General features: G+C 46.1%; 1 protein-coding gene across 1 annotated transcript in view; it reads right to left on the reverse strand.

The window, feature by feature from the left end:
* Positions 1 to 5,225, reverse strand: part of PDZD8 (PDZ domain containing 8) — a 107,374-nt gene extending 102,149 nt beyond the window's left edge. The window contains exon 1 of the mRNA XM_007964223.3: positions 4,140 to 5,225. Coding sequence (XP_007962414.1) covers positions 4,140 to 5,011 — 872 coding nt within the window. The 5' untranslated portion in view covers positions 5,012 to 5,225. The remainder of the gene's footprint in view (positions 1 to 4,139) is intronic.
* Between the last annotated feature and the right edge of the window lie 6,996 nt (positions 5,226 to 12,221).

Consider the following 12,221-nt stretch of genomic DNA (forward strand, 5'->3'; position numbering starts at 1 on the left):
AAAGGCAAAATAAATAAAGGGGCAAAGAAGTAACAACAATGTTAACTGGCAAGATATTTCTGTTACATAATGATTACAAATGCCAAAGGATCCTAAGACTCCATACAATTCTCTTTACTGCTTTAGCTCTACTAAGAAGATTAGACAGCTAAAAAAGAATAAACTAGGCCGGTCACAGTGGCTCACACATGTAATTCCAGCACTTTGGGAGGCCAAGGTGGGCAGACTGCCTGAAGTCAGGAGTTTGAAACCAGCCTGAACAACATGGTGAAACCCGTCTCTACTAAAGATACAAAAATTAGCCGGGTGTGGTAGCACACGCCTGTAATCCCAGCTACTCAGGAGGCTGAGGCAGGAGAATTGCTTGAACCTAGGAGGTGGAGGTTGCAGTGAGCCAAGATTGTGCCACTGCACTCCAGCCTGGGTGACACAACGAGACTCCATCTCAAATAAAAAAACAAAAACAAACAAACAAAAACACACTAAGAAGGATAAAATAGCAAGACCTTCTATTTGGAAACACGATCTGCTCAATTAAAAAAGAAATGCTATGTGGGACAGTACCCAAAGAGCCTCATGATTTACTTTTAAAAGGATCCTCTAAAATGACCAATTTAAGAAAAAAATCAGCTTTATAGTCATACTCTTCTCAAGAGTTCTAGGTTAGTTTGGAAAGATATCCCACATATTTATTATATCGATGGCACGCTTTAAAAAAGAATCACTTAAAAACAATACAGTTTGTGTGTTTGTGTGTGTGTGTGTGTGTTTTTAAAGGTGGCCTGGCCTTATCAGAGCTGGGTTTCGCCACTTGAAAGCTGTGTGACTTTAAGCAAGTTATTTAACTACTCTGAGCTCCATTTCCTCATCTGCAAAAAAAGATGAACACTAGCTAGTTTAATTTTCCCTATGAGAAGTATGCTGTATCTTAGATGTATTGTAATTCATTCTCTTATCTGAAACTTGAATCAGTCCCACACCATCACCTGTTTGTTTATTTATTTATTTACTTATTTGTTTTGGAGATGGTGTCTCACTCTGTTGCCCAGACTGGAGTGCAGTGGTGCCAACTCGGCTCACTGCAACCTCTGCTCCCAGGTTCAAGCCATTCTCCTGCCTCAGACTCCAGAGTAGCTGGGATTACAGGCGCCCACCACCATGCCCAGCTAACTTTTGTATTTTTACTAGAGACGGGATTTCACCATGTTGGCTAGGCTGGTCTCACACTCTTGACCTCAAGTTATCTGCCTGTCTCAGCCTCGCAAAGTGCTGGGATTACAGGTGTGAGCCACTGCACCTGGCCCATCACCAGTTTAAAACACTGGACCGAACAGCTACACAGACAAGAAGTCAACACTTGCTGAGGCAGCCCTTATCATCGTCATACTTGTTATTTTCTTCTGCTAAGCTAAAACCAGCTTCCTAGTTACTTCAACCCCATCAATCCCACCCTAGTTTAAATCTTACAAAGAGCTGGGCAAGGTGGCTCACACCTATAATCCTAGCACTTTGGGAGGCTGAGGTGGGAGGATCAGTTAAATGAACCCAGGAGTTCCAGACTAGCCTGGGCAACAAAGCAAGATCCATCTCTACAAAAAAAAATTTTTTTAAATTAGCCAGGCGTGGTGATGCACACCTGTGGTCCCAACTACTTGGAAGGTTGAGATGGGAGGATTGCTTGAGCTCAGGAGGTCGAAGCTGCTGTGAACCGCGATCCTGCCACTGTACTCCAGCTCTGGGCAACAGAACAAAATCCTGTCTCAACAAATAAACAAAAAACACAAAAAAATTACTAAGTATAGCTAATTCAATTCTCACTAGACTCTAAGCTTCTTGAGGGCTGAGTTCAAGTATTGTTCAGTACTGAAATTCCAGCACCTGCAACAAGGAAAAACATATAGCAGGTGTACAATAAACATTTACAGATTGAGTGATACGCTCTGTGCAGCTGACTGAGCATTGAGATGCCATCTAGTATAAATAGCACAGATGTGTGTACTTCTGGAAATTATCATTTAATGCTTCATGTTTAGAAGTTGAAATATCATAACCAAATTCATGCTGTGCTTTTAAAAAAAACCCCTTCAGATATAAGTGAAAAGCAGTTTTGACATACTTTTAAATGACTGTTATTCAATGATACAGATCATAGTTTTTCAAAGTAATAAACTTCTCAATGCCTCCGTAACTCTTATTCATAACTTATTTCAGATTTACCTAAATTCCAAGTCTACATTAAAAAAAAAAACCTCAAAATGATATGTAACCTCACTGTCACTGGCTATTCCACAAATTTCAAAATAATAATCTAGTCAAATTGTATTAACTGAAAGCTACTAGAAAACAGCATAATTGAAGTTGTGATAGAATACCAAAATCTCTAGCAACTTTTTCTCACGACTTTTTTGGTAACACACTGCTATAAACAAACATCTCTCACTGCTTAAACACTAGAACCCAGTTATAATTTAGTCACTGATATTCCAAAGGTTAAAAGTAGGTTTCACAAAGTATATTCTACTTCATAGAACACCACCCTCCATAAATCTATGGAAATATTTCCATTACAAAGTAAATTTCTCCTGCCACTCAAGTTTTAAGCTGTCACTCTGTGCTGTTAGCCTAAACAAAACGTAATTGGTAAGGTACATCTGCCACAAACACAAGCCAATAATCCATTCCAAACCCAAAATATTTCTGAACTATCTTGCTCCTGAAAATTGACACTGGTAGAAAATTGGTGATCCAGAAATAGGCAACTTCCACTAAAAGGCAAGTAAAATTAGGTAAGTAAAATACAAGACTGATTTAATTTTATAACAAAGGGCAAAATTTTAAAGGCTCAAATGTCTTAGTGAATACAAAATTAAAGGAGGACAGAAAGAGAAATTAAAAATTCAGCTTTTTACAAAAGAAACAGCACCTTCCACTCCGCCTCTAGCCCTAAAAAAGTCTTTCCCCTTCCACTCCTACAATATTAAAACAAAATTTATATACTACTCAAAACTGTATACTACAAACTTCAAGCCATCAGATGCTGGGGGGCTTAAAAAAAATTAAAATCACTACCCAGCATTAAAATACAATTTGCACAGTGATTTCAGGTCCTTTGAGAGAGGAACTTACAGTCACAGAGAGTAAATGCTTGATGGGCCGAGTCTGGATCTGTGTTCTACAATCTACCCAAAATGGGCAAATGACATTAATACAAAATGTAAAGTACACTACGTACCGGCTCCCAACTCCTTTCCCATCTGCTATGGAAAGTATTCCTGGGCCGGGCACGGGGGCTCACTCCTGTAATCCTAACACTTTGGGAGGCCGAAGCGGGCGGATTACTTGAGGTCAGGAGTTCGAAACCAGCCTGGCCCCATCTCTCTACTAAAACACACACACACACACACACACACAAAATTCAGCCGGGCGTGGTGCCATGCGCCTGTAACCCCAGCTACTTGGGAGGCCGGGGCAGGAGAATCGCTCGAACCAGGGAGGCAGGGGTTGCAGTGAGCCGAGATTGCGCCACTGCACTCCAGCCTGCCGCGAGACTGTCTCAAAAACAAAAACAAACAAAAAACCACAAAAGGATTCCTTTGCAAGAGCTACCACCTCTGCCTTGAAAGGTGTCAAACCATCAAAGCAAAAGTGGCTTGCAATGGCAAATGAGCACAGACCTGGGCTATAAGCACACCCTTCACGCGTGTACTGTGTCCAGGAACAATTTCTCAACGCGGCCAAGGTGATGCTGCAAAGCCAGTGACGCGGCTGCCCTCAATGCAGCAACCACAGAGAGGGAGAGTTTCTCAACAGTCCCAGAAGCGACTCCTGGGGATTAGGGCAGGCTTCCCTTCCATTTCCAATATGCTGCTTATAAAAGGAGACGATTCTGCCCGCGTTGACAGCACCTTGAGTCCCCACGAACACGCGAAAAGGTTTCTACCTCCTATCAGTGCCGTTCGGAAGCAAAGTAAGTGTTCACTACTCGCCTTGATCTGGGGCCCTGTCCAGGGTGGGAAGACCCCAGAAGCAGGCGCCAGGACAGAAGAGAGCCTTTGCCCTTCCCAATCCACGCAGCCAGCAGCGTCCCGCCCAGGCCGGGGTTCCCGGCAGCCAGGCCCCCTCCCCGACCTCGCGCTCACCTGATCTTGTAGCTCGGCAGGGTGTGCTTGCGCTTGATGATCTTCTTGAGCTGGTTGACGATGATGGAGGTGAGCTGGGGCATGGGCCGCCCTTCAAACTGGGAGCGCACCTCGAAGTCGATCAGCGGGTCCTCCACGAAGGAGAAGAACCAGTGGGTGAAGGGCACGCGCGTGAAGACCAAGCGCAGCCTCCCCACCACGCGGGACAGCTTGACAAACAAGTAGGCGGACTTGCCAAAGACCAGGTCCACGTCGATGGCCAGGTGGAAGCCCCCGTTGTACTCCACCTCCGCCTCGAAGGCCAGCTCCTCGGGGCAGGCGGCGGGCAGCGCCTCCCCTTCGGGGCCGTCGGGCTCCCCGGTGGCCGAGGGCACGACGGGCCGGATGAGCCGGATGGTCTTGATGAAGGGCACCGTCTCGCCCAGGAACACGTCCCGCAGGCTCAGCCCCTCCAGCAGGCGCCCGGCCGTCTTGGTCTGCAGCAGCTCCTCGAACTCCACCTTGATCTTCTTGGTGACCCAGCGGCGGGTCAGCGCGGTGTCCCGCAACTCCCGGAACAGGAATAGGATAGTGGCGTTGAGAAAGTAGCAAGTCTCCCGCGTCGGCGGGGCGGGGGTCTCTGGGGCCGCGGTGGGGGTCGCGCTGCCCTCAGGGGCGGCTCCGGAGGGCTCCTCATCCCGGCCGCCGCCATAAAGGTACTCCCTCAGGAGCAGGCCCGGCACTGGCTTGATGTAGCGGAAGCCCTCGCCCGCGCGGGCGGCCTCGTCCGCCGGCGGCTCGGGCTGCCTGCGGTACAGCAGGAGGAACTGAGCGAGGAGCGTGAGGAAGGAACCCAGCACGGCCGACGCCAGGATCATGAGCAGCAGCCCCATCCCGCCACCGCCTCCGCCTGGGCCCCTGCTCCCGCGCCCACAGCGCCGCTTTCTTCACGCCGCCGCCCCCGCTGCCTCCATCTTGAGGACATCGGGCGGCTGGGTCGGGACAAGCGGCTCCGTGGGCCTCGTCCAGAGGCTCGGGCCGGCGCGGTGCGGCGCCCGAGCCCGCAGCGGCCCGCGCCTCCTCAGACGCTCCCGAAGGGCCGGTGTGGCGGCGGAGGCGGCGGGGCGGGGACCGGCACCTCCCTCAGGCCTCCGCTCATTGGACGAGCGGCGCGTGACGTCCGAGGCGTGCTCGCTCCCGGCGGCGTCGCCCAGCAGTCGGCGCCCGGGCGCGCGGACGCGGACCCTCCTTCACCTCTCTGCGGCCCTTCCAGCCTCGCTCCCCCAACGCCAACATTCCAGCCCCCGCGGCGCGCGCCGCCACCCACGTGGCCGTCGCTTCTGAAGCTGCGGTCGGGATCTGGGAGGACGGCTGGGGACGCGGGCTGGTAAGGAGGTCCAGCGGAGCGGGCCTGACGCGTTCCGGTTGCCGGCCAACCCGTTATCCTCTGCTGCACCCATCCCCCGTCCCTGGCCGCAGTCCCCGCGGTTACCTCCGCAGCGGCGTCGCTCATCCTGCGGTGTACTTCTTCCACTCGCGGCCGTGACAGCTCGGCTGGCGGCGGCGCTTTCCCTCCGAGCAGCGCCGCAGAAGATCTGAGCGGGCCTTTCGGACCCTTCCCAAGCCCACGGAGAGAGGGGACCAACTACCTCAGAGGCCGCCATCGCGGACCGGCCGTCCCCCCGGCAGACGCTCTGCGTCCGCGGAGGGTGGGCCCTGGGAAGGAGGGACGCAGGGAAAGGGCGCGCCACACGGAATGACTTTCCCACCGAGGTGGATCTTCGAAATTTCAGGGAGGAGGAAGTTGAAAGGACAGCCGGGAGGAGAGATGCGGAGTGAAACGAGTTTGCCAAGTGATTGGAAGATTAATATGCGACTCGCCGTCAGTCTCTGGTTAAACCGGTAGTCCGTCTATGAGGCAGTTATTCACTGTTATCCCCCACCCACTTGACAGATGCCAACACTGGTGCAGACAGCCTGGGGAGGTTGCGTGGGGTCGCAGAGTGGACCCTGGTTTATCTAACACTAAACCCTAAGCTCTTGGTCACTACTCGCTACCGTAACACAGAAACTGCAGTTATAAGGAGGCCGGTGGGTTCCCTGGTGTTCAGGAAGGGAGAACTGGGGAGGCGGATTAGGGAAGACATCAAGGAATTTTGCATAGAGTAGTACCTTAACCAAAGCCACAGAGCTAAGCCAGGTTGCCCAGCAACAGCGTTACTCCTCATGCCCTCTGACTACTTAGTGGTTACATCATAGATGCTTATCCCTCCAAGCACGTGGAGATCCAGTCCTGCGGGAGTCAGGTATCCGTACGTTAAACGCCGATTCTGGCTGTACCTAAGAAGCCAGAGCAGGGCTCCTCTCTAGTCCTGGAAAACCTTCAAGCCAGCCTGGCGTGGTGGCTCAAGCCTGTAATCCCAACACTTTGGGAGGCCGAGGCGGGCGGATCACGAGGTCAAGAGATCGAGACCAGCCTGGCCAACAAGGTGAAACCCGCCTCTACTAAAAATACAAAAATAACCGGGTGTGGTGGTGTGCGCCTGTAGTCCCAGCTACTCAGGAGACTGAGGCTGGAGAATTACTTGAACCCGGCAGGCGGGGGTTGCAGTGAGCCAAGATCATGCCATTGCACTCCAGCCTGGGCGACAGAGCAAGACCCTGTCTCAAAAAAAAAAAAAAAAAGAAAAAAGAAAGAGAAACCTCCAAGCCAGGGTTCTCTTTACTCTAGGTGATTCTACCATAAAAACAGACCTGACCCAGCTGGGGTAGGTACAGAACTTTGGAACCAGGCCTATCATGCCCAGTTATGAAACCAGAATGGCTTCCATTACTATGAAGACATAAGATAGGTGTCTGCTGAGGAACCATGCTCAAACCATGGCTGAGATTTTTCGGAGATCTTGGCAACTTCTGTTCTCTGGTCACCTCTGGTTCCTGACCTCTGCTTCTGGGCGGCCCTCTGGGGTCTACACTGTTTCAACTCAAATGAGAAATGTAGACCCTTCTATGATATCCACCATAAACCGATTCATAACATTCATGCACCATTCATATTATAAATGTTACAGAAGCTGGAGGTAGGGTGGCATGAAAGAGAAGTTACTCACATTCCTGAGATATAAAACCTTCAAACTGTATATTGATCCATCCCAAGTTGCAAAATATTCTTCACCCACCTTGCTCCTCAACAAGGAAAGTTTGTGGTCTTCATGGGAATGAGTCCTCAGTTTCTTCATCTTGCAGACTCCTTTCTTTTCTCTCCTCCTCTCACTTCTGTACTCCTCAGAATACCTGTGAGAATCTCAAATCTTCTCAGTTTGTTTTACAGAGCCAGAGTCATTGCATTCCCCAGGAAAACTTGTACCTTTAGGGACACACTTCAAATCCGTGAAGGAGCTCAGCAAACCTTTTGGGAAGGTAAAAATATTCTCCCTTGTGTGAAAAATGACTAACATTGATTAAACACTAATAATAGTAATACAGAGAATTGACCATGTGCCAAGCACCATGTTAAGCATGTTATTTAGAAATGTTTAAATATTTTAAACATTATTTAGAAATCAAAATGTCATGAGTTTTTTAAAAAATCTAATGTGCAGTCGTGTACCACCTATGGATGTTTTTGTTAATGACAGACTGCCTATAGGGTGGTGGCCCCATAGGATTATAATACCATATTTTTACCATGCCATTTCTATATTTAGAGATGTTTTGATACACAGATACCATTGTGTAATGGTTGCCTGCAGTATTCAGTACAGTAACATGCTGTACAGATTTGTAGCCTAGGGACAATAGGCTATTATACCATATGGCCTAGATATGTAGTAGGGTTTCCCATCTAGGTTTGTGTAAGGACACTCTGTGATATTCGCACAATGATGAAACTGCCTGAAGATTCACAACTTATGTCTGTTGTTAAGCCACACTTGACTGCATTTGATGCTTAAATTAGGGGATAATGCTCTTGATAATATTGGTGTTAACATGCCCTTTATTTTATGAAATTATACTATGTTAATAGAAACATATTTGTTTTAATGCTGTTTTCTGGAAGAGGATAAATTCAGCAACCCTTCCCTTTTTTTCTTATATTAATGCTGGTTCATAGAAACTCAAAAGCCTGAGAACCACTGGCCCCAGCTCTGAAGATCGATGATTCTGAATAGGTTTTTAAAGGAAGCAGTTGTGCTTAGCCTGCCTGCTGACTTTGTAATGTGTTTTAAATGACATCTTTGAAATTAAGCTGCCCCAACAGCCTTCATGGAAGTATCTATTTCAAGGTTAAAGTCAGTTGAATACTGGAAGATGAGTTGCATATAAGACATTCTCACCAACTAGAGGGATGCATGGACCACTGGTTAACTATGAATTATTCCTGGTGACCGCCAAAAATAATGAGAAAGCCAAACCATGTAAATGTACAAAGTTTGTGAGTAGCATGAAAGCAAATTTGATTTTTTGAAAGATGTAAAATAATGCAAATATAGTAAAATATGGAGGGAAACATAGAGTTTATAAGGTTTGCCTAACAAATGATACATCATCAAACCTTTTTGTGAACTTGGAGAATTCAAATTCAACAACTATTTTTTGAGCGTCCAACAAGTACTAGGCTCCAGAGATACTGAATGAACAGGGGCGCTGTTCCCCAGGTGGAAGCAGACACACATCTGCATAACTCTGATGAGAGGAGATAATGCTCTAGTAGAGGCACATGGAAGATACTATGGGAACAGAGCCTTCTGGTTTAGGGGCAGTGACAATTGATTGCAAGGAATAGCAGCTACCTCGGGCTAACTTATAACTAAAACTGGGTTCATGTTAAGGATGCTGGAATATCTCCAGGAACTCAGCTGCAAGATGTTCATAGAAACCCCAGAGTGAGAAAACTGTCTCTCACTCTTATTTCCTCTGCCCCACCCCCACCCAGTACCTTATTTCTGCATCTCCCTGCAGGTCTGTGCCATTTTACTCTAGAAGGCTCTTGGTTTCTACTCCCCCATTGCCCTCAGCACACAGGTGCTTTGGAAGGCACCAGCTCTCTATCCAGATCTAGAGGGTCCTATGTCTCTGATGGCTAATGTAGCCTGTGAGCTCAATCTCAAATCCTGGCAGAGAAATCTCCAATTGGCTCTGCTACTCCAATAATTTATGACCAAGGAGCTTGCCTCTTCTGGGCTGCTGGTGGGTGGGGCAACTTCTTCAAGGAGTGGGAGAGGATTGAGAAGACATGATGGGCAATGCTAGCTCAGTACGTGATGAGAGATTCTTGCTTGGGAAGGTGGGAGGCTTTTGGGGCAAATGGAATTTGCATTGGCATTTAATGGTTAGAAGGGTATTCTAATCAGAAGGAGATAAAAACTCACAAGTTGGAAATCCAACAGTTGGAGAAATTGAGACCAGGATGATTGGAAAAAGGTGGTATGAATAGGTTGGTGCATCAAGGAGAGAAGGGAGATGGAGGTAGCATAATAAAGTAGACACAAACCAAATTATGGAGGGATTAAATGTCAGGGCAAGTTTTTATTCTATTTTGCACTTTTTGTGAAGTCTTCAAAGGTCTTTGAGCTAGAGAATGGCATTAACACTTTTCCTTCCATCTACACCTGCAAAACCTCAACCCCAAATGAATCCAACTATCTACCTCCTCCCCTCTACATCTATAATGGTCTTCATTCTTACTAAGGCCCTCAAGGCAACCCAGACATTTTTCTCCACTACCACCTTTATCCATTTTCTCTCCATTACCAGCATCTTCTTCCATTTCCCATAACAATGCTATTAAACCTCAACCAGGCTCAGCTCTTTGATCATGCTCAGGGGAAGACCCTCCTCCCACTTCAGGGAGAAAAAACAGGCCCTTAGGCTGGCCTTTCCTCCGCTGCTTGCTTCCCTGGTCCAAGCTCACCTGCATGACACTCCCATGTTTTCATGCTTCTCTTCTGTGGCAAAAAGCAACCAAAAAACAAAGCAAAAACTTTTTTGTCCAAGGGTAATCCTGGTAATCCCCCTACTTGTGCTGTGGATTCCATTCCTCTCCAGGGTCAATCTCCTCTCCCTCAACACATAAACCAGATTCACTCTCCCCATCTTAAAAAATGAAAACAGAACAAATCCAAAGACCATCTTCCCTTAAGCCTTCCAACTTCCACCTTTTCTCTTTCTTGCCCACAGAGTCAAGCTGTTTAAAAAAAGTAGACAATTCTGTCTGATTGCTTACTTCCATTTACTCCTTAACACTCCGTAAGTTGACTTCTGCCTGAACACCTCCACATCTTGCCAAAGGCCAGCAAGTACTGTATGGCCACAACCAATAGAGTTTTTTGGTTCTTATCAGAGTTCTGAGGAACATCTGACAATATGAGCCGTTCCTTCCTTTTTGAACTCCTACCCATTCACACTGAAGAGTATCCAATCAGGTCAAACTTTAAACACATTCTTCCCTTTTTCGTTGTTAGCAAGAGAAATTACCACTCTGAAGTTGCCTGCCACTTCTGTGTCTAGAGCTAGTGATGTGAAGTTGCCTTGGAGAAAATCTGTGAAGAAACCTCTGGGTATAGGGTGACCAACTGTTCCAGTTTGCATGAAGAGGGTTTCTGGGAGCAAGACTTTCAATGCTAAAATTAGAAGTCCTAGGAAAACTAGGACAAGTTGGCCCCCCTACATGGATGGTATCTTTAGGAATGAAAATAATAGGTGAGTTGCTTCTTACCCTTCTGGGGAAAGAAAGTAGGCCATGCTGGCCCATACCCTCATATGCGTAAGAGCCAAGGGACCTCCTGGAATTAAGGAGATCAAGACCCTGACTCCTATCTTTTTGCTTTTTTGCTTTTTAAAATAACAGCTTTATTGATATATAATTCATATATATATATATATATATACACCCATTTAAAGTGTACAGTTCAGTGGTTTTTAGTACGTTTACAGAGTTCTGCACCCATTGCTACAATCAGTTTTAGAACATGTTCCCCACCTCAAAAAGAAACCTTATGTTCATTAGAGTCATGCCCTTTTCCTCCCTCCAAAACCCCTCAGCCCTAAGCAGCTGAATTTACATTCCATCTCCATGGATTTGCCTATTCTGACATTCCACATAAAGGGAATCATACAATATATGGTATTCTGTGACTGTTCTTTCACTTAACGTAATGTTTTCAAGATTCATCTATGTTGTAACATGTATTAGTATTTCATTGCTTTTTATAACTGAATAATATTAAATTATATGAATATAACACAATTTGTTTATTCATTAATTGGTGGACATATGGGTTCTCACTTTTTGGCTATTATGGATAATGTTGCTATGAACATTTGCTTACAAGTTTTTGTGTGGACATATGTTTTCATTTCTCTTGGGTATATACCTAGGGATTAAATGCTGGGTTCTATGGTAACAGTAGTTCTTAGGTTTTGAGGAACTGTTAAATTATTTTCCAATAGTTTGTGTGGGTTTTGTGGGTTTATGTGAGTTTATGTGGGTTTTGTAGTTTATGTGAGTTTTGTAGTTTTGTAGTTTATGTGGCTTTTGATTTTTCCACATCCTCACCAACACTTGCTGGCATCTGTCTTTTTTATAATAGTCAGCCTAGTAAGCATAAAGTGGTATCCCATTATGATTAATATTTGCATTTCCCTGATGGCTAATGATGTTGAGCATCTTTTCATGGGTTTATTAGCTGTTTGTATTTCTTTGGAGAAATGTTCATTTAAGTCCTTTGCCTATATATATATATATATATTTTTTTTTCTTTTTTTTTGAGGCAGGGTCTTGCTCTGTTGCCCAGGCTGGAGTGCAGTGGCATGATCTTGACTTACTGCAGCCTCTACCTCCTGGGCTCAAGCAATTCTCCCACCTCAGTTGCCTGAGTAGCTGGGACTACAGGTGCATACCACTGTGGCCCACTTGGCCTGTTTTTTAATTGAGTTATTTTTCTTCTTCATTATTGAATTGTAAACATTCTTTATATGTTTTAAATACAAATCCCTTATCAGATATATGATTTGCAAATTTTTTTTCCGTTCTATGGGTTTTCACTTTCTTGATGATGTCCTTTGAAGCAAAAAGGTTTTTAATTGTGATGACCAATAAAG

This window comes from Chlorocebus sabaeus, chromosome 9 (genome assembly GCF_047675955.1).
Source record: "Chlorocebus sabaeus isolate Y175 chromosome 9, mChlSab1.0.hap1, whole genome shotgun sequence".
Taxonomy (NCBI): Eukaryota; Metazoa; Chordata; class Mammalia; order Primates; family Cercopithecidae; genus Chlorocebus; species Chlorocebus sabaeus.